Below are 22,701 nucleotides of genomic sequence, written 5' to 3' on the forward strand. Positions count from 1 at the left end.
CATGTTTTAAATTAAGATTTTAAACTGTTAGCCATTGTAATGCATTAAGCACTTGATAAAAAATTAATCTTATGCTATGCAAATGGCCATATAAAAATATATTAAAAGCTAATAAATGTAAAATTTAACAAATTGGTTATGACCATGGGCTCTTAGTTTAATTCCAACTGCTTCCTTTTATAATATTCCTCTATAAATGCTTCTGCCAATGACCAAAAACTAGTTAGAAGTTTAATTATCGAGTAATTAAAATTAATAATATCACAAACTGCCAAAGTCAACTTGAGACTGGGTCAGGGTAACGAATGTTACTCTATGTTTAGACTGTGAAGGAGACCTTCCCACATTGAGGATAAATAAATGAAAAAAAAATTTATTGTTGTCAGTGGTTTATTTAAAACAACAAAAATATAATAACAGCGTTTATTCAACAATTATTGACAGAGAGAAAAAGTTTTTTTGACATTAATTTTGTCTAAGAACAAACCGTATAAACTCTAATAAAATCTTAGAAAAAAATTAATGATATTTTGAGTCTAAATATTGGTAAAATGAAATTTAATTGCTAATCTACAATTAAAAAAGCTTAGAAAATGGTGGAGAAATTATTAGGTTACATTCAGAGGACAGTAGAAAAATAAGCACTAAAAAACTCACTTGATTTTGACATCTTGTTTTTTTTGTTATAGAAATTATTTGGTTTCGGGTAAAAAAATAAGGGGGGTGCAAAATAAGAAGCGAAATTACAGCGTTTTCAGGAAAAAAAATTGTTTTTTTTTTCAGTGAAACTTTTTTCTAACAAAAATGAACGCGCGTTTTATTTTGTACATTAGCCTAACAACACAAAAAACAAACAGGATTTGATAGGAGAAGGTCAAAGATCTACAAAAAAAAACACAAAAACAAATTAAACTTTTTTTTAGAACGTAAGATGGTATAAAATACTGATTAAATTCTAACTACGCAAAAATAGGGTAGGTTTTTATACAAAAAATCAAATTAAATAGCTTAAAAAGATGGAGAAATAATATAACATGCATAAATAGATTATGGATTCACCAGGCATTTGTTAAGGTAAAGTTTCCATTTTTTTTCTTTTTTTCTTATTTTGTTTTTATCTTTAGCACCGTTTAGGTTTTTGAAAACAGTGTTGCCAGATAATTTAGTGTGCAATCAAGTGTAAAAAGGTTGTCAATTTTTACAGCTCCGTTATTTTGCGAATATTTTTTATTTTGACGAAAAATGTTAAAAATAGTAAAAAAGTTTTAATTTCAACCATTTTGTTTTTAGTTCGACAAGCACAGTAACAAAATTGAAGCATTTTCAACCAGAAAATTCCACCATTTTTGAAGAACTTCCATTTTGTTAATAGACAATAAAATTTTTGGCCGAGATTTTAGTGAATTTTGGACAATTTTTTACAAAAAAATAACAAAATATATTTGACAAAAAAAAAATTTTCCGAAATTTTTTAACCCAAAAAATTGTGATGTCATCAACAGATAGTGCGTGGATATAAAAGACCATTATGACATCATAAGAAGAAATTGTAAGTGCACTCAGCCATAAGAAAGTATATGAAATCGCTGCAGTAGTGCATATGAGGCCAGCGGGTACTAGGGGCTTTTTATATGAACAAGGGTCAGTTTGGGGGTAAGGATAAGAAGGTCAGGCGTCCCAAGACCCGGATTCAGAGTCCAAGGTGAATTTGCTGTTAAATGGGGGGCTCGGGGGCGAACTTAAGTCCGAACTTTTGTTAGATGCTAAAATAAATTTTTTTTTAAATTTTTGATAAAATTTTTTTGAAGTTCATAATTTTTTTTTTGATTTAAAAATCCAACTCCAACTCACCTGTAAAATCCAACTCACCTGTAGAGAGTCTCGAGTCAGAGTCATCGCGTTCAAAATCTCCGTACTGATGAAATCTTTGCTGATTATTCCTCTCTGGAGAGAATTGTTGGTGCCCTTCGCTTGTATGTCGCATACTTCTTAAATTATTTTTATTTGGAAATTATTTTATTACGAGGAAAAAATCAGCTTTAAATATTTTTTGCCATTTTTTATCTTTTTTTGTATTATTTTACCCACATACCCCCATTTTAAAATAGTATAAAATTTTTGGGATTGGGTATCACAAATTGGGCACCACTCTTGTTTTACATTTTTATTTCAGGGACTTTTAAATTAAACTAAATGATGCCACAACTCCTGTTGATGGCCACAAAATGGTCACAACCCCGAGTGTTAAATCATTTAATTTTTGTCACAAAACAGTTAAATCCCTTGTTTAAATTTTAGTTCCAAAAACCACAATTTTTGTTAAAATTTTGTCATAATCAGTTTGTCCTCAATTTAGTTGTTACCTCATAGAGCTCTGTGAGGAACCACTTGTGTTTGAAAACATTTGTTGAGTTGATCTTTCTTGGTGGAAACTCTGACTGCCTCGAGCTATTTGTCGATTGTCCTAAAATATCAAATTTATAATGTTTACCGATAAAAAAGTAATGACCGATTTTTGTTTTTAATTGTAGACCTTGTAGTTTATAATTTAAAATGCATTGTTAATAGTTTTGAGAAACAGCTTTTTAACCTAAATATTACATAAATATATGTAAGTATAACTTTTGACACTAGTTTAATTTATCCTCAATAAGGGAAGACTAAATTCATGACCTAAACATGAAGTAACATCAGTTACCCTGACCTAGTCCCAGTTGCCTTTAGCAGTTTGGAATATTATTGAATATAAATGCTCAATAATTAATCTGATGATTGTTTATGGCTTAGCAAGCGTTTTTACCGTTTATAGTACCTTACTTATGGGTGCTACAGCATAAAAGCAACAGGGATAGAACCCATAACCTTATGTAGTGAAAAATGGTATCTTAATAAGGGCACTAAATAAGCAATGGAGAATAAACCTAAAACCTCAAGTGGTATTAGTTTTTAAAGTTTGATTAGAATGTTAATCAAACCACATTAAAAACATGCTTGTCAATATCACACAACACAAGCAACATAAAACTTAAAAGATTAAATCAAGGACGTGCAAACTATATTAAATTAATTGTCTTTAATATTTTGTATAAATTAAAGTAAAAGTTTAACTATTTGTGGTGTTTACCATTTCGTTTTTGTTTAATTTGTGTTAAATTTGTTTTTATTAATTGGCTACCCATGCAAAATTCTTTTCTATTAAGAACATGCAATAACGCAAGTTTGTATTAAACTATTAGGAAATGCTAAGTTTAATACTTTTAATTTGGGTGAAGAATTTTGAAAATAAATATTGGGATTTTCAATGCAAATCCTCAAACCATGGACTATTGACCCCCAAAATTACCCAATAAATTCTTGTTCTTTTATATTCGTAGTTACCCCTTTATTCCAAAATACGTAGTTACCCCTTTATTTAACCCCATGTATAGCGATTGCCCATTTCTTAACCCTGCAAAAGGAAGTTACCCCTTAGTCAACCCAATATGTAGTAGTCGCCCCCTTTTATCACCCCATAATAGGTAATTTCCCATCATTCAACCCCCACAATGGACAAGACTATCATGCAACAAACTTGCAAAGTTTTACCCTAATCTCCACAATAGAAGAAGATGAGGACTCCTGAATGGTGCCATCCGGACCCAGATGATAAACGTGATTAAAGTTGGACGGAGACGAGATCAGGTCGTGGCTGTGAGACTGTGGCGTGGCAGGCTGCACACAAATGTGTCACAACTCTTGTTTATTTTTTGAATATAGCAATAGGGATGCATTTTTTTATGGGTTACAACTTTTGATTTATTAAATGTTGTTGTCACAACTTTTGTTGTAAAACACATTATGGTTACAACCCTTGTTTTATAATTTTAACGTTAATGTTGTTTCAATTTTTGTTTTGCAAAATGTAGTCACAACTTTTGCAGTTGTGACATATTGGTTATAAGCCTTGTTGTAAAACCCTTAAGTTCTTTGTAAATAATTTTGACACAAAATAATCATAACCTTTGTTTACAATTTAACGGTGAAAATTATCAATAATTTTTGGTTTTAAAATCTCAAATTTTTTTTAAGTCTCAAATTTAAAATATTTAAATTTTTTCCTTTAATTAAGTTAACCTTAAAATATTGCTGTGAAAAAATTGTCAAATTAAACCCAGAATAAATAGTCAAAAACTCCAAATTAAACTGAAATTATCACGTGCAAAATACACCAATTGTACTTACAACGGGAAGGTCTTTAAGAATTTGAATTCCGTCCCCCGGCCCCATATGTGCGACGTGGTTAAAATTATGGGGTGCTGATATCAACTGGGACCGACGCTCTGGGTTTTTTAAAAGCTCCCTAAAAAATATTTGATTTAAAAAAAAAATTATTTCAAAAAAAAAAAAAAATTTTTTAATTTTTTTGGGAACAGGGAAAATTAAATTTACGTTCTCAGGTTGCTCCTATGCTCCTCTGGTGGTACTTTGAAAATTGATCGCTTTTTGTTTTTCCTTAAAAGTTGGCGGCGACCAACTGACAGTAACTCTGGTAAAATTAATTCCCCTTCTATAAATAGTTTAAAAAAATGATTAGAATATTTTTTCAGAAAGAAATTGTTTTTTTTTAGAAAGAAATTGGACACTCTTTTTTGGTTGATTTAAAAATGGTTGGATGATCACATCATTTATTATTTTTAAATGGTTTAAAAATGGTCTTTTTGAGAATGGTTAAATCGTTAAAATATTTTAGATGGGTAAAAAATGGTCTTTTCAAGAATGGTTGGATGATTACATTATTTTTAAATGGTTAAAAAATGGACGTCTTAAAATGGTTAGATGGATACTATTTTTCCCCGAAGTGGTAAAAATGGTTCTTTAATAGTGGTGGGATGGTTGCAATATTGTTCTCAAATGATTGAAATATGGTCTTTAGATAATGGTTAGATGGTTAAAAAATGGTCGCAAAATTTTTAAAAATTGTTGGTTTTATAATGATGATGATGTTTTGGTCCATAATGGTCTTTATAACAAACAGGCTTTACCTTCAAATTTATTTTTTAGGTACACAAGTTTCGGGGGCTCAGGTGAGGTCGTGAGGTTAATCGACCCATCAGGGGTCAAAGGTCGGAGCTTTTTTAAAGGGATTGTTTGTATCCACTCGATGGCAGCAGGGTCAAAAACATCCACTGCGTTTTCCGAGTAAACAATAAGGTAGGGGGCACTATATACTAAAAATTCAATTTTTTTTTTTAATTTTTTTTTTTTTTAATTTAAAAATTTTTTTATTTTTTTCATTTTTAATTTTTTTAAATATTCAATAAGATTTATTCAATATTGTCTACAAACCTATTGCAGTAGGAGGAGCAGGCCACATTAGTTCTTGTTGTCTTGACCTTCTACCATTCCAACCCACATATACTCCACAATCTAAAAAATAAGTTTTTGTTAGTTGCATGGCCCCGGTTCAAATCCCGCCTAGGGTAATTTTAAATTTTTATTTTTTTATTTATAATAAAGTTTTTTTTTTTTAATATTTATAATAAAAATTGTTGGGATTAAGATCTCAAGTTCAAATCCCGACTGTAGTAACTTTTTTCATTACTAAAAAAAAATTTTTTTTATATAAAACAATTTAAATTTGAAAAAAAGTTTTTACAAAAGTTTTAACATACTTGCAAAGCAGAGTAAACATTCTTTTAAACCAATTTCGACTGCACAAAATGCTTCAACAGAGGGCTGGTATAAAAAGGCTAAAGAACTATCATCGTAGAACAATAACGCTGTAGAAAAAAATCATAATTACAACTCAGAAACAAGTAAAACTCAAAAAGTAAAAAAATATCAAAAAGTACAACTCGAGACTGGTTTGTGATAATAAAAAATTAAATGTTTTTTTTTCCATATCACCTTAAGGTGATAGGTTTTATATTTTTTATTGGGGTAGGGTGTGCTGTTATGACGTGTTTTGAGCTATTCGTAAACGCCAGGCTCAAGGGCGAATAGTGTGACGTTGGTGCGGCTCGAACCCGAAACCTTTCGGCTCGTAGTCCGACGCCATGACCGGTTCGCCACACTACCGGAGTGTATATAAAATTTATAATAAAAAATTAATTGTTTAGGGTAAAATTTATATGTAATAAAGCTTAGTGGACAATATATGTATGTTCAATTTATAGGCCTAAAAAATAAATAAAACTGCCATTTGTGGTGTGCGGGTAATTTATCACAGACAAATATTAGTTAAGAGTTGCGACTGTATTAAGAAAATTAAAATCCTGACTGAAGGGTGAGCTATCGACTAGTATAAAAAAAATAATAATTTGACTTACGAATTGGTTTTCCACTGCTTTGTATACTAAACAGAGCAAAGCCGGAGACGTAACCAGCACAAAGTCTCTCGTTCATCACAGACATCCACTGAGCGGGGCTAGGGAGCATAATATCTTTGACTTTACGATGCCGAAGTTTGGTGTGGTTTAGTTCATATACAAAAACATGCCTGAAAAATTTTTTTAAATAAAAAAAAAACTTAATTTACTTAATTATTCTTGATCTATGTATTTTAAAATAAAAAAAAATAATTAAAAAAAAATTTTAAAATACTTTCGCTGGGATTTGAACCCAAGACTACAAAAAAATTTTAAAATAAAAATTTACTTTTTCATGGCCACACAGAGACAAGTAGTTGATCCCTGCCTAATAGCTCCACTTGTTAGAAGAGTACATCCTTTAGTTTCTTCGATCTTCACCACATCCCCCTCTGCTCCCTCCAGTGAGGAGAGGGAATGAAGTCGGATGTGTCGGTTCCTCCCCGAGATCACCGCGATAAGATCTTCCTGGTGAAGGACCTCAATTGCAAAGACTTTTTTCGTTTCTCCGACTCTTACAATCTCTGTGAAAAATAAAAAAAACTTTACTAAAAAAGAAAAAATGACAGAGCACAAAAAAGTACGCAAACATTATTATAACAGGGGTTATGACTAAAATGTGATGCATTATTATCTTTAAACCCCTTTAAACTTTAAATAAATAAATCAAACTATAAATTTATCCTTTTTTTATTAAATTTAACTGACCACATTTCAGTTACAACTCTAAATTAGGTTTAACACATTTCAGTTACAACTCTGATTTGATTTGACTCATTTCAGTTACAACTGTAATTTAGGTTTGACACATTTCAGTTACAACTCTAAAATAGGTTTAACACATTTCAGTTACAACTCTAATTTAGATTTGACACATTTTAGTTACAACTTTAATTTAGGCTAAAACACAAAACAAAACAAACCGTCTGTCCGAAGTTCAAGTACAAACATCCCCTCCTCTGTGCCCAAAGCTATTCTGTCGGGGTCCAAAATGGCCGCACTTAATGAACTCTTAATAAAGGGGAGGGTGGGGTCATATGCCTCCATGGGGTGAAATACCTGGGGTAAAGAAGGGATTTTTTATTTAAAAATTTTTTTTTTTCAAACTTTTTTTTATTTTGTATTTTTTTTTATTTTATTTTTTTTCTCCTTACTGATTTGTCTTTAAGTTGATGTTTTTTAAGAATTCTGTGAACTTCAGTTAACGCTCCAACCCATTTGTTTTTCTGGGTCTCCGTTTCGGCTAAGAGCAAAACTCTTGAGCACAAGTTAGGCCGCCACATGCATGATGCCACGACCTGTGGCACGAATAGGTTACAATTTTAATTTTAGATAATTTTATTAAAATTTTAAAAATTATTAAAAAAATTAAAAAAAACTTTTTTTTAAACTTTTTTTATATCTTTATCCTCGATGTGAAAAGATCGGCTTCACGACCTAAACATAGAGTAACATCAGTTACCTTGACCCAGTCTCGAGTTGCCTTTAGCAGTTTGGGAATATATATTTGCCAGATAATTGAGCTGCTGATTAGGTGCTGGCTAGGCAGGAGTTCATACCGTATATAGTGCCTTACTTAAGGGTGCTACAGCATGAGAGCAGTGGAGATTGAACCCACGACCTCATGTGTGGTGTAGCAAGTGTTTTTACCGCTACACCACACTGCCGGTTAAACTTATATCACATTTTAAAAAACGCAAACAGTTAGTTTAAAATAACTAAAAACATTTAAAAAAAAACACTTACACTAAATATACAAGGAATATCTTTCTTGTTAGCATGAATAACATCAGACTCAGTAACCGATCCAACGACGAATTTATCGTCCCTCATATCAATCACCTGACTTGCTATCACACTTGGTTGTCCTGGCATTCCTTTACTACCTTCACTTACATCATATAAGAATAACTAAAAGAAAAAATTAAATTTAAAAAAAAATATTATATAATAATTGTACTAACAGATAGCCCAGTCCAAATTCGACATTTTAATTGTCGTAATATGATTGCAACTATCAACTAATATTTGCTAGCGATAATTTATAACTTACTCATGCACCACAAACAGCAGTTTTATTTTATTTATAAAGCCTTTGTATTAGACATGAATATATATATATATATATATCTACTAAGCTCCGTTATATAATGACGACGTAAATGATAGTAAATTTTTATTTAAAGATTTAAGATAATAGTTTAAAAAAATTAATATCATGTTAATATTATTTTAAAACAGATTTAAGGATATCTATTTTTACACAAAAATAATTAAAATTGTTTTAAAATACCTTAAAGTCGCAAACCACAGCTAATTGTTTAACCCATCCTTTTTTTACACCCATTGGTTTAGGAATCTAAAAATTTCCCAAAATTAACAAAAATTTATATAAAAAATGTTGCATTTTCAAATTTAAAAATACTACGTAAATAAAGTATTAACTAGTTTTAGTAAAAAAACACAGAAAAATATTTTTTAAAAACATTGCAGACCAAAATTTTTTTAAAGTTTTTTGAAAATATTTTGAGTTTATTTTTTACCCTGACATTGCCTTCATAAACTGTTCCTATTCCTTTATGTGGGTCTATACCAGAAGGACGTTTGGCTAAAAAAAAATAAAATTTAAATACATTAAATTATAAACTACAAAAAATAAAAATAAAATATATTTTTGTTAGAACACTTGGCTTCACTACATGAGATCCTGGGTTCGATCCCCACTGCTCTCGTGCCGTAGCACCCTTAAGTAATGCACTATAAACGGCATGAAATCCTACTAAGTCAACACTTAATCAGCAGATTAATTATTGGGCAATTTTAATCTATAATATCCCAAACTGTCAAAGTCAACTCAAGACCGGGTCCGGGTAAGTGGTGTTACTCTATGTTTAGGTCTTGAAGTTGACCTTCCTACATCGAGGATACATAAACACACCAAATATTTTTTTAAAACATTTAAATATTAAGGCAAAAAACTCAAATAAGGAATAAAAAATTTTTTTTAAACATTTAAAACTTCAACAATTATCAACAAAGGTACCTTGATCAGGTGGTATGGGACAAACAGCAGGAGCCTTTTGTGCACAAGCAACATGACAAGAAAATGAACAAACATCACAAGTGGTTCCTTGTCTTAATAAGCCCACCATTAATGACGAACAATGGTTACATTTCGTCGGCTGTTTGAAAAAAAAGTAAAAAAGTATTTAAACAAAGAACAAAAAAATTTATTAAAAACAACAAAAAAAAGAAAAAAAATTTAAGTAAAAAAAAAATTAAAAATTTTTATTAAAAAAAATTTAAAGTACTTACCGATGGGAAAGTTTTGACCACAAAGCGATGAGCACTCGGTCTGTGAGTAGGTTCACTCATGTGAGACGAAGGTTTTGAGGATAAAGACTCTAAATCCTAAAATAAAAAATAATATAAGAGGTTTTATTTTTTCGAATTATCAACTAGTTTCTGGGTTTGATTCCAACTGCTTTTTGTTGTAGAATCACTAAATAGGCCTCAAGACTTGACAAGTCAACTCAAAACTGCCAAATCAACTTCAAAATTAGCCAAATCAACTCAAGACTTGACAAGTCAACTCAAAACTGCCAAATCAAATCCAAAATTGGCCAAATTAACTCGAGACTGGCAAAGTCAACTCAATACTAGCTAAATTAACTTAACTTAAAGACTAATCTCACTTCATGTTCAGTCTGTAAAGTTGACCTTTTTAAATTTAATATACCCCAAAATAATATTTTCAAACTGGTTCAGAAATTCTAAAATTAACCTAAATTCGTTTTACCAAAAAACATCACAATTAATTTAACCTTACCATATCTGAGTCCCTAAAACTTTCGTTGGAATCTGATTTTGTATCGTCAGTTGGTGAACGGGTGGTCTCTTCTCCGGGGTCACTCCAGTTAAACAACGACAACTGATCAAGAGGTCTTCCGTTGTCACTTGAATCTGTGGGTAAAAGGGGGTAAAATTTAGGGGTCAATTTTTTTTTTTTTTTTTTTTTTAAGTTTTAATTTTAGATTTGTTTTTAAAATCAAAATTGTAGTAAAAATTAAATAAATTCACTTTGTTTTCTTAAGATTTCGAGTTGCTCCTGCATCAGTAATTTCTCACTTTCCATCTCTTTGATTTGACCCAAACTCTCCTGCAGTCTCCTGGTTATTTAAACAAAAAAATATTTCGATGATATAAAAAAATAATATTTTGGTACTACCAGAAATAAATTTTGAGTTAGGGTTATTTTATATATATATATATATCTTTATCCTCAATGGTAGAATCAATGGTTGACTTAACAACCTAAACATAGAGTAACATCAGTTACTCCGACCCAGTCTCAAATTGCCTTTGGCAGTTTGAGATGATATATTGTAAGATATTATATTGTAAAGTTGGGTAAAATTAGGAGGTAGTTACCCACTCTGAAAAAGTTTAGACTTAATGAAGATTCTATAAAACAGGTTAAAAAATAGGTGGTAGTTAACCACATTTAAAAGTATTTACTCATTTAATTTAATTAAACACTTCATAACAATTTGAACCAACCTTTCTAGGACTAGAGAACTTTCTGTTGCTTTCGTTAATTCCTCTTGTATGCTTTGCTTGGCTTGTACCTCTGACTTTAAGTTCGACTGTAGTTCTAAAATCGCCTGTCGGTCGACCTTCTGACGCCTTTGAGTCTGCCATTTGTCCATTGTGTTTGTCCGCGTGTTGGCGTGTTTCAGATGGTCCATTTCGTCTGTCATTTTGCCGGCCAAAGCTTGGAGGTAACCACGAGCATCTTTTTCATCGGAAACCCTGTTTTTAAGAGTTAAATTAAAGTTAAGTTTGTTTCAGAGTTAAAGTTAACTCTACTTTTAAAGTTTAGTTATTTATAAGTTAAGTCCATTTGAAAATAAGATATTTTTAGAGTTAAGTTTCTTTTAGAGTTAAGTTTAGTTTGGAGTTAAGTTCTTTTAAAATTAAGTTTTTTTTTGGAGTTAAGTTTGTTTGGAGTTTAGTTCGTTTTTAAGTTAATAAAGTTTATTTTCTGAGTTAAGCTCATTTTAAAATCGAGTTTTTTTAAGTTAAGTTTAAAGATTATTTTTTGAATTAAGTTTAATTTTTGAGTTAAGTTCATTTCTTAAGTAACGTTTAACTTAAAATTCACAAGTTTTACTCACCATTGAATAATTTCAGCAACTTGTTGCTCACATTGTTGCACTGACTCCTTTCTCTCTTTCAATTCTCTCACTTCCTCCTCAAAGGAGCGAGATTGCGAGTTGAGTTTCTCCAACTCAGCACTCAATCTTTCGACTTCACTCTGCAGAGCTGAGTTGTTGTCGGAGAGGACTTTTGTCTGGCGCTCATGTTTGAGTCGTAGCTCTTTGAGTGTCTCTTGCATTTCTTGAGTACTGTTGAAGTTGAGTTAAGTTTTGAGTCAAATTTAAGTTAAGTTTAAAGATAAAACTTGATATAGACTTTAGCTTCACTTTTTAATTTGTCTCTTGCATTACTCAAGTGATGCAACTGAGTAAAATTTGAGTTACATTTAAGTAAAAATTAAGTAATATTTCAGTTGAATAGTAATTTTTAAAATGCCCTCTGAGTGCAGTTTTAGAGCAAAATATTACAAGAAAATTTGAGTAAAATATAAGTAAACCTTAAGAAAGGCTTTTTTATACATTAAACAATAAAATTTAAGTAAAATATAATAAAAATCTCAAATTGAGTAAAAACTACACAACTCACCACTCCCTTCTTACTTTCTCCACCTTGTCTTTGAGTATAAGAACTTCTCGCTGGAGTGAACTGCATTGACCTTCGCTTTCCCTCGTTTCACTTTTTAACCTTTTAACCTCAGCTAAGTGGAGAGCTTCACGCTTGGATAAGTTCGATCGGTGATCAGACTAAAAAAAATTTTTTTTACGAAATTTTTTTTTTTGAATCTTAATTTTTTTAAAAACTTTTTTTATTTTACCTCCATTGTTTCTAGATTTTTCTTTAATCTTTCAATAATTTCTTCGTTTTTGTTAAAATGGTTATCCATTCCTTGTTTTCCATCTACTAGCATTGTAAATTTAAAAGGTAGAACATATATAGAAACCAATGTTCAAAAATTAAAAAAAATAAAAAAAACATTTTTTTTGAAAGATTTAGATATTAATTTAAAATACTGTAAATTAAAAAAAAAAATTAATATAAAAGTCTTTACCCTGTGATTCTGTAAAAGTACCTACCTTCTGTAATGGAAGGTTTTCTTTTTGCTCTGCTGTTTAGTTCATCTTCTAATAAAACAAGTTTTTCGTTGAGCGACGTCACCTGCTTCGATTTTACAGTAACTTGGTCTTGGAATTCTTCATTCTGTTCTTCCAACTAAAAAAAAAACAAAAAAAAGAAATAAAATAAATTTAAAAAAGAAATTTGGATATAAATAATATTGACTTACTGATTTTTTTAATTTTTCCGATTTTCGTAAATCTTGCCGTATTTGGTCGAGCTTCCGAGACATTATTTCATTTTCTTCGTCTTTGTCTCTCATCTGTCGACTCAGTTTACTTTTCTGAGATTGTAAGTCAGAAAATCTAAGAAAAAATAATAATTTTCAAAAAAAAAATGATTACAAATTTTATTGTTAATTCTATGATTTAAGGGAGCAATGTTTTAGGGGGCAATCTCTTATTGGGCAATGTTTTAGGGGGCAATATTTTTGGGGCGGTGTTTTAGGTCACATGATTTAAGGGAGCAATGTTTTAGGGAGCAATCTCTTATTGGGCAATGTTTTAGGGGACAATATTTTTGGGGCGTTGTTTTAGGTCACATGATTTAAGGGAGCAATGTTTTAGGGAGCAATCTCTTATTGGGCAATGTTTAAGGGAGCAATATTTTAGGGGCAGTGTTTTAGGAGGCTTGATTTTAGGGAGCAATATTTTAAGGGGGCAATATTTTTCGGGTCGGGTTTTAGGGGGCATAGTTTTAGAGGGGTCTACTTTAGGAAGCAGTGTCATGTCCGAAAACTTATAAACTCTACCCTACCTGTCATTAATATCTGTAAATTCCTCCATTGCAAGTCTGCGTTGTGAATGAGCATCTCTTAGTTGCTTGGTTTGATCTTTAACCCTCTCTCTTGAGTCTACAATATCACGATGGAGTTCATCTTTCTCTTGTTTTAAATGCCGGTTGCTACGTTCTAGATTTTTGACTTTTTGGTGGACGTCTAAAAATGTGATTTTCGTTAAAAATTAGGTAAAATGTTAAGTGCAAAAAATATTGACAATGCACTTTTTATATTAGGCTTCATAACATGAGGTCCTGGGTTCAATCCCCACTGCTTTCATGCTGTAGTGCCCTTGAGTAAGGTGCTATAAATGATATAAACTTCTGCTGAGCCAGCACTTAATCAGCAGTATAATTATCTGGCAATTATAATCTATATAATATTCCAAACTACCAAAGGAAACTCGAGGCCGGGTCCGGGTAACTAATGTTACCCTATGTTTAGGTTGTTAAGTCGACCTTCCCACATCGAGGATAAATAAATGTAAAAACACAAATTTTTTTTTCCAAACCTTCAAGATCTTTTCTCAGTACGTCAGCTGCTTGCAATTCAAGATCAGCATCCGCAAGTTTTTTGTGGATAAAGTTAACCTCATCTTTTAACTTCTTTACCTCCTCAGGATCGCCCGCATCATTGTGGGATGGAGATCGTTGGATAATGTTCGCAGACTCTAAAAATGAAGATTCGTAAAATAGTTTTGACAAAAAATTTTTTTTTTAATAATTTTTTTTTTAAATTTAAAATTTTAACAAATCTTTTTTTTTATATTTTATTAAAAATTTAAATATATACCAAATTAAATTATTAATATACCAAATTCAATATATACCAAATTAAATTAATAATTATTAATTATTATTAACAACTAAAACCACAATTAAAATAAAAATCCTTTTTTTGAACCTTGCAGTCGTTTTTCCAGTTGATTTTTTTCTTGTTCAAGTCTTTGTATTCTTCGCTTATAAACATTTGAGTCAGAGTTCGTGTCATTTTTCTCCAAGTTGTTTGTTAAACTTGATAGCTTGCGAGTTAGTTTTGATAATTTATGTTTCCCCGTGTCAGATATTACACTAAAAAAAATCAAAAAAAATTATAAAAATAAATTTAAAAAAATTATAAAAATAAATTTAAAAAATTATAAAAATACATGTAAAAAAATTAAATTAGAATTATTTTTAGAAAAATTTAAAGACCGTAAAAGTAACAAGAACAATATATATAAATTATCACAATTATAAAATATTAATAAGCTATTATTAAATATATAATAAATAGCTAATATTAGGGTATAAATATTTTAAAAAACTGTAAAAGTAATAAAATAGACTAAGACTTATAATTTAACTGTCATAATTCCATTTTAATGACCATAAAGCACAAAATGTAACAAATTAATGCCAATTAAAAAAAATCTTTAATAAAAAAATCAAAAAAAAATTGTTCAAAACTTACGAGTTTGAGGTGAAACTGAATCCGATAAACGGAAGATGATTCCCACTGAATGCTGCAGAAGCGCTTCTTGGAGGAGGAGGTTGAGAGTCCGGAGTTGAGGGCTTCGTCTCCATGTCATCCACATCAAAGTTACAAGTGTCCGTAGGCGAGGAGAATTCAGGTTGATATGGGGGTGTGGTGTTGGTCAGGTTATCCCAGTCAATCCCCACAAAAAAGGGGTGATCTTTAAAGTCTTTGACCCCGTTAGACCCCAGCCGAGATTTTGAGTCGCAAACCAATCTAAAAAATTAATTTTGGGGTTTTTCTTTGTCATGGTAAAAAGTTTTTTGTTAAAAATATTAACCTATATATAAAAGAACAAAAAATGTAAGTATACATACAATATATATTTACGTCCAATTTAAAGATATTAAAAAAAAAAACTTCCACCTGTGGTGCACAGGTAATTATCACAAGCATATATTAATTAAGAGTTGAAACCATATTATGAAAATGCCAACCTTAGAAGGGGCTATCAACTAGTTTTTTTTAAATAAACAAAAATAAAGAAAGCACAGAAAAAAGTTTAAATCTTGTGTCGAAGACCATTACGCAATTTATATTTTGTTATATGAATAAAAAATACTCTAAAAACGTTACAATATTTAAAAAATAATATACAAAATAATCTTTATAATAGGCCAACCTTTTTTTAGGTCTTTTTTAAAACATAAATTTTACTAAAAACCGGTAATTACTCTTTTACCAAATTTAGATATTTTAGTAAAACTTTTATAGCTTAAAGCCTTAAAGACCTAATATTTTGACATTTAGAATATCATTAAGTGCTATAAATTGATGGTAATCTTTAAATGTAGAGTAGTTCAGTTAAGTAAATAGAGTGATAAAGTGAAATGTAAATATCAAAAAACTTTGAGAAAAAATTTAGATCATAAAAAAGTTGGAAAAATTTTAAAATTTATTTTTATTTTTATAAGTATTAAAAAATTCTTTTTTTAAATTGCAATTTTAATATAAAATCTTAAAAAATTAATAAGAATTATTTAATTATTTATAAACAATTAATTTAAAACAAATTTTTTTACATACCTGCTCATTAAATCTTTAGCTGCATCCGATACATCAGTAAAATGTGAAGGGTATCGAAATTTCTCCTGAAAAAAAAATAATAATAATTTTTAAAAACTTTAAAAAATAATAAAAAATGTAAAATTTTAATGAATAGCTTATAATGTTTTTTTTACATTAAAAAAAAATATATAGTACAGTTAAAGCATTAAGTATGTTTGAGCAATGTATACCTTTTTTAAAAAAAATAGATTTAGAGGCAAATTATTCTAGACAAAAATTTGTAAAAGCTCTAACCGGTACTATTTAAAATTGTCACTTTTTAAAAATGTTAAAAAAAATACTGCTGCATTGTTTTAAAATGACATTATTTCAAAACAATTTTTTAAATAAAAACAAAGTTCTGAATTCACATTTTAATAGAATGAGACAATTATTTATTTTTAACAAATTGTCAATTTAGAAGACAATTTTAACAAAAACCTCCTAAAATTACAATAGTTTGAGATCATATTTAATTAATTGTTCATTTAAAATAAAAATAAATCACAAAAATAAAAAATATTATAAACATTTAAAATTTTTATTTATCACAACATTTTTTAAATTTATTTTTAAATTTTTCTGCCTTTTAAATATTAATTAAATTTTTTTTTGAAACATTGAATTTTTAAACTGAATTTTTTTTTTTAAATTTGTTTTTTAAATGTAACAATGAACAAGCAATCAAGAACTGAAATTGTAAACAATCTTAAGATGTTTTAAGTACATACTAGATGTCAAATTAAGCCATATTAATCCTTAATTACAAAACCAAGTGTTTAAGTAATTAGTTACTTTTAACATCAAAGAAAAAAAAATTCAAAAAAATTCAAAAAAAATTCAATTTGAAAAAATAGGCTTTTAAAAAAATTCAAAAAAATTCTATTCAAAAAATGGGTTTTTAAAAATTAAATTAAAAAAAAAACTTTATAAATATGACTCTAAAAAATAATAATTACATTACATAAACAAATATCAAGTCGTTTTTGTACATTATTTAAATATTTTTTTTAATTTTAGATCAAATAAATTTTTTTTATGCAAGTTCTCCACAAAATTTCGAAAAAACAAAAGCTAAAAAATATATATTACAAATACCCATTTATAAAAATAACATAATAAAAAAAAAAATAAAAATACCCAACATTTAGTTTCGCTAAAAAAAAATAATGATATACCTAGAATTTGAAAACAAATTTTAATTTGTTTTTGTATAACACAGCGTATATATGTATATTAGTAATAAATCTGTCAATTTTATAAATTAAATCTTATGTAATTTTGGACTTTATTCATTTATTAATAATTAACCATTATGATATTGATTACTGATAATTAATGTAAACTTAATAAAATTAAAAGTTCAAATACAAATTTAATTGTTAAATTTAATAAATCATTTTTTATTTAATTTTTTTTTAAATATATATACCATATTTCTGTCCTATTATTATTTTGTTAAAATTATAAAGAATAAAAACCAATGTTCACCAAAATCTAATTTAAAAACTTTAAAATAAACCAATTTTTAATTAGGCAATATTGTCAGGTAAACAATATCCCAAAACTGGCAAACCAAACTTAAGACTAAAATATTTCCCTATGACAGACAACATAAAACAGTGGTTAAAGGCTTTAGGTATAACTACATAGGATAATGGGTTTGTTTCTCATTGCTTCCATATCATAGCATTTTTTTAAATGTCAACAATAATTCTTATAAAGCCCAAAATAACATTTATTAGCTTAAAATTAATAAGTTACCCCGCGTTTAGTCTGTGAAGCCAAAAAAGAATAAAAATTGATAAATTCCAAAAAATCTCCTTACCCTGTGGTTCATAATTTTTCCATAAGTTTCCACCAGGGACTCAGCATAAAAGGGGGTTTCCCCAAAGAACATTTCGTACATGCAGACCCCTAAGGACCACCAATCACATTCAGAACCATACCTGAAAAAATAAAAAAAAATTTTACCAAAAATAATCTAAGATTTTTTAATTTATCCTCGTAGAAAGGCCAACTTTACGACTTAAACACAGAGTAACCCAAACCAGTTTCAGGTTATTTTTGGCAGTTTGAAATATTATTGATCATAATTGCCAGATAATTAACCCACCAATTGGTTATGAGCTAAGTGTAAGTTTATAAAGTTTATAGTACCTTACCCAAAGGCACTAGAGCATGGGGGCAGTGGAAATCAAACCCAAAACCCAATAATTTATGTTGTGAAGCCAAGTGTTCTAACCACTAAACCAATCCATCAGTTTATATATATTTATGTATAATTTGTAGGTTATTAGATCCGTTTTTGTGTAATTTAGTTTAAAATAAGGTAACTACCTTCCTTTCCCATCTTCCATAGCTTGTAGTATTTCTGGTGAGATATAATCAGGAGTACCTACTGCTACCTTTGACTGAACCTAAATTAAAACAAATTATTTAAATGATTATGTATATAAAAAATTTAACTCTAAAAATTCATACAACTTTACAAACTTCTATATTTTGTATTAATGTGTAAAAAAATATCACTAATAAAAATAACAGAATTACATTAATAAAATAAATTTGCACTTTTTTGTTTTATAAAAGTATTTTTTTACCGTGCCATCTTTTAATAAACGCAAACAAGATCCAAAGTCAGCCAATCTGATGTGACCATTTACATCCAGTAATACATTATCAGGTTTAATATCCCTGTGATAAAATAAGGGTTGTTACTGCGATGTGTACAATAAAAATAATTTTTAAAAATAATAAATTTTTAATCAACTTTTTGTAATTTTTTTTAACTTTATTTTATAATTATTTTAGTTCATAGGGTCTTTAAGACATAAATATCAATAAAAATGGATTTCAAAAAAAGATTTATGTTTTTCATCATGCCTTTTCAATACTAATTTTATCATTTTTTTATTAGTTACAAATATTTTGTAAATTAACATTAATTGACATATATTATAACAAAAAAATCTTTAAAAAAATTTTGATTTTTTTACATGTTTTAAATAGCTAAAAAATTTCAAATCACAATATATATTTTATCAAAATAAATCAATTTCTAAGACCTTAGGGTACAAACAATTATATATTTTGACATTTTAAAATCAGTGAAAATCGATTAAACAGTTGTTACCATTATCAAAGTAAGCTATCCAATACAATTAAATAAAAATCAAATTTAAAACACTTTTCTCAAATAATTTTATAAAAAAAAATTTCAAATAACTGAACAAAATTAAAAAAATTAAAAATGTATTATCAAAAAAATAAATAATTTTTTTTTGTACAATAATTATTATTTAAAATAAATTTAAATTACTTTCATTATTCATTATTAGGTTTTTCATTATTGTTTTATTCAATAGTATTAAATAACAAACAAATAAATTCACAACAAAGGCAAAAAAGAAATTAAAATTATTTAAATCAGACGTAATAGTAAACAATAGAACAAGCTTTTGTAAATCATTTAAAAATTTTAAATTATTTTTTTTTATAAAAATTCAAAAAATTTAAAATAAAATTTTGTTTACCTGTGAACGTAGTTGAGTTGATGGATTGAATCTATTGCTAAAATCATTTCAGCAACATAAAATTTTGCCATATCTTCAGGTAGTCTGTCGTCAAATTTAGTCAGTAAGGTCAAAAGGTCACCGCCAACATAATAGTCCATTATTAGATACTAAAAATTAATAAAAAAATTTAGGTAAAAAAAACAGTTTTTTGATTTATAATCATAGGTTTACCACTGTTGGCATATAAAAACTGGCAGCGTGGTATAGTGGTAAAAAAACTTGCTACACCACCATGAGGTTGTGGGTTCAATCCCCAATGCTCTCATGCTGTAGCTCCCTTGAGTAAGGCGCTATAAACAGTGGAAACTCCTGCTAAGCCAGCACTTAATCAGCAGCATAATTTTCAGACAATTATAATCTATATAATATTCCAAACTGCCACAGGCAACTCGAGACTGTGTCAAAGTAACTGATGTTACTCTATGTTCAAGTCGCGCATTCGACCTTTCGACATTGAGGATAAAGATATATACAAGAAAAAAATAAATAATATTAAAGTCTAATATCTAAAAATTTACTTATTTTTAAAAATTTTTTTTACCAAATTGCAGTCATCTTGAAAAGCATAATGTAGTCTGGTAATCCAATCTGTATTCCCTTTCACTAAAACATCTCTTTCTTCACGAAAACACGCCGTTTCGGCCCGTTTTAACATTTCCCATTTATTCAAAGTTTTCATCGCAAAGATCCGAGAATTTTGTTTCATTTTGACCAAGGCAACCTAAAAAAAATTAACGTTAATAAAATTTGCAAAAATTTAACTCAAAAAATTAGAAAAAAAAGTATATAATAATTTAATCTAAAAAAGGATAATAATTTATTATAAGTGTTAAACACTTTATTATTTAAAATTTGAAAGTGTTAAATTAAATATTGAAAAAACAAATTCTAACAAATTTTTGCATTTTAATTTTTTTTTGTTATAAGAATGTAACCAAAAACCAATATCAAAAATAGCCAAAAAATAAAAAAAAATTACAATTTCAACCTTATATTTTATTCCATTACACATAACACAATTATATATTCAACCAGTATATACCATGTCCTACTATAGGATGTCACTATATTATGAATAACCACACTTAACAATACCATAAAAATTAAATACTAAGAAACGTAAACAATAAATGGATTTATTTAACCATCAACATTTAACAGTTTGGTATAATAAATTATATTTTACAGCAGTTTTTATTAGAAGATTTTTAATAGAATATTAAAATAAAAAATAAATTCTCATGGTAAAAATAATAACTTTTCTTATAGGCTATATATATATACTTTATAGTATTTTCAACCTTAAAAAATTTAATTTTTTCAGCAAATTTTTTATTTTGTTATCATAATTAGCCTAATATTATCCAATTTTTTTCCATTTTTTTAAACAATTAATATGACGAGTTTATTATAAACAAAACAAGTCATACAGTTAGTGTTTATAGTTAGGTTTAGGTTACAATTTTTATCGATACACCATTATGTGAATAAAACTGTAGTCTTGTTATTGTTATATTACCTCTCCAAATGCCCCCTTTCCTATGACTTTCAGAAATTCGAAATCACTTTTACATAAGCGTTCCTCTTTTATTCGTTTCGTGTAGGGCTTTGCTAGAAAAAAAAACAAATTTATTTTTAAATGTTTAATAAAAGTTAAATAAACAAATATGAATTTGAAACAAATCTTTATATTTTACTTGGTATTGGTTTATATATATAGAGTGCATACTTAATTTTTAGAAAAAGTTAAGAAAATATGAACTACAGATCTTTTATTTATGCCTTTAATATACAATACACATATATATTAAATATTTAATTTTAAGACAGTTTCTACTATGTTTTTTCTATTTCAATATCTTGAAAGCGTTTAGAATTTATATTATAAAAACATGAAGTATTTATAGTGTCATGTTAGAAAAAAACAAAAAATTTAAAATCTTTTTTTTTAAACTGACCTCTTTCTATAAAATCTGCAACACTTTTTTCTTTCCTCAGCGTCGAGTTACAACATTCATCGAATAAAACAACTAATAAATCCAACAACGTCTCAATACTCAACCAATCAGGGTTATCATCATCTGCCCCCAAAACCATTTCTTCTAAACCCCTTAAACGGTCTTCCACGATAATAGATTTTGAGTCCCCTTTCGCCAATGCCATGCTGTTCATTTTTGTTGATTACTTTGCAATTTTTGGGTAATATTTTACAGTTTCTGTACTTTCTTGCTATGGTTTTACATTCTTGTTTAAATGCAATTTAGTTAGTCAGTGCTATAACTATCATCCTAAGGTTGAACATATATTTATCTAGAAAAAAATAAATTTTATTAGAATTTTACCAGCAGCATGGTGTAGAGGGCATAAAACCATTAGCGTTACTGCATTAGGTCCTGAGTTCAATTACCATTGCTTGCATGCTGTAGCACATTTAAGTAAGGTGCTATAGACAATATAAACTGTTAATGAGTCAAAAAGCAATCTGCAAGTTAGTTATAATTAAAGTTATTATTATCGCTAACTGCAAAAGCCAACTTGAAAATGGGTCAGGGTAACAAAAGTTACTCTATGTGAAGACTGAAGTTGAATTCACCACATAAAGAATAAATAAACACAAAAATTCCTTTTTTTAGATATATATATAGTCGATATAACTTTTTTTTGAAAACTTTGTTTAAAATTTAATCGTTTTCGATTACCCACGCAATTAATTAATATCAAAGCCCACATATTATAAGATAAAAAGTTTAGCAAATGACTCATATTAATAGTGGGTAGTTTACACTTAAATAAACTTAAAAAAAACAAATGTGAAACTATAGGAAACTACTTTTAAACCAACTACAAAAATATTTTTTTAACCTAAATGTTAAAATACTGGCTCCACTAGCAGACTAGAGTAACATTTGTTGCCTAAATCCAGTCTTTAATTGCATATAGCAGTTTGGGATATTTTTTCAAGTTTTTTTGCTGTAAACCAAGCTATAATGTAAAAGATATATCCTTTTTTGTAAATATTTAAGTTTTTAAGATCCATAAGGAACAAGTAACATCACAAAGTATAATTTAAAGTTGAAGATTAAGTAATTTTGGATCTTTGAATTGCAAGACAGTTGAGATCCTAACAGCTAAAAGAGTTCTAAATAAATAAAAAGACTTAATA

At 28.3% G+C, this 22,701-nt stretch overlaps 1 protein-coding gene across 7 annotated transcripts; it reads right to left on the reverse strand.

Moving 5' to 3' along the window:
* Positions 1 to 384: 384 nt before the first annotated feature.
* Positions 385 to 21,841, reverse strand: LOC145753061 (serine/threonine-protein kinase MRCK alpha-like). Of its 7 annotated transcripts, none has more exons than XM_082569445.1 (38): positions 21,497 to 21,841; positions 21,058 to 21,149; positions 20,080 to 20,259; positions 19,497 to 19,645; positions 18,564 to 18,657; positions 18,301 to 18,380; positions 17,789 to 17,909; positions 15,940 to 16,004; positions 14,851 to 15,129; positions 14,302 to 14,468; positions 13,910 to 14,068; positions 13,377 to 13,557; positions 12,790 to 12,925; positions 12,581 to 12,716; positions 12,322 to 12,404; positions 12,093 to 12,250; positions 11,525 to 11,755; positions 10,908 to 11,159; positions 10,428 to 10,516; positions 10,177 to 10,310; positions 9,663 to 9,758; positions 9,391 to 9,529; positions 8,891 to 8,955; positions 8,641 to 8,706; positions 8,094 to 8,258; positions 7,502 to 7,645; positions 7,271 to 7,406; positions 6,637 to 6,871; positions 6,309 to 6,478; positions 5,652 to 5,759; positions 5,326 to 5,406; positions 5,022 to 5,207; positions 4,429 to 4,546; positions 4,222 to 4,339; positions 3,586 to 3,711; positions 2,364 to 2,464; positions 1,852 to 1,988; positions 385 to 1,763 (listed from the first exon to the last, which is right to left on the reverse strand). In XM_082569445.1, the coding sequence occupies exons 1-38, from the start codon at positions 21,708 to 21,710 to the stop codon at positions 1,669 to 1,671; spliced, it is 5,286 nt and encodes a 1,761-aa protein (XP_082425571.1). In that variant the 5' UTR covers positions 21,711 to 21,841; the 3' UTR covers positions 385 to 1,668. The 7 variants fall into 7 exon arrangements, with proteins under 7 accessions (XP_082425571.1, XP_082425574.1, XP_082425572.1 ...); XM_082569448.1 differs by having other exon boundaries at positions 1,870 to 1,985; positions 12,322 to 12,407; XM_082569446.1 differs by having other exon boundaries at positions 1,852 to 1,985; positions 12,322 to 12,407.
* Positions 21,842 to 22,701: the final 860 nt, after the last annotated feature.

This window comes from Corella eumyota, chromosome 5 (genome assembly GCF_963082875.1).
Source record: "Corella eumyota chromosome 5, kaCorEumy4.1, whole genome shotgun sequence".
NCBI classification, from domain to species: domain Eukaryota; kingdom Metazoa; phylum Chordata; class Ascidiacea; order Phlebobranchia; family Corellidae; genus Corella; species Corella eumyota.

What these genes read in the sequence shown, in the direction of transcription:
- LOC145753061 (XM_082569444.1), bottom strand. Translation starts at nt 21,710, where the DNA reads ATGAACAGCATGGCATTGGCGAAAGGGGACTCAAAATCTATTATCGTG. An exon ending in AAAATCTAGAAACAATGGAG is followed by an intron (nt 12,251 to 12,321) that starts GTAAAATAAAAA and finishes AATTTTTTTTAG; the next exon opens with TCTGATCACCGATCGAACTT. An exon ending in TTCTTAAAGACCTTCCCGTT is followed by an intron (nt 3,712 to 4,221) that starts GTAAGTACAATT and finishes ATTTGTGTGCAG; the next exon opens with CCTGCCACGCCACAGTCTCA.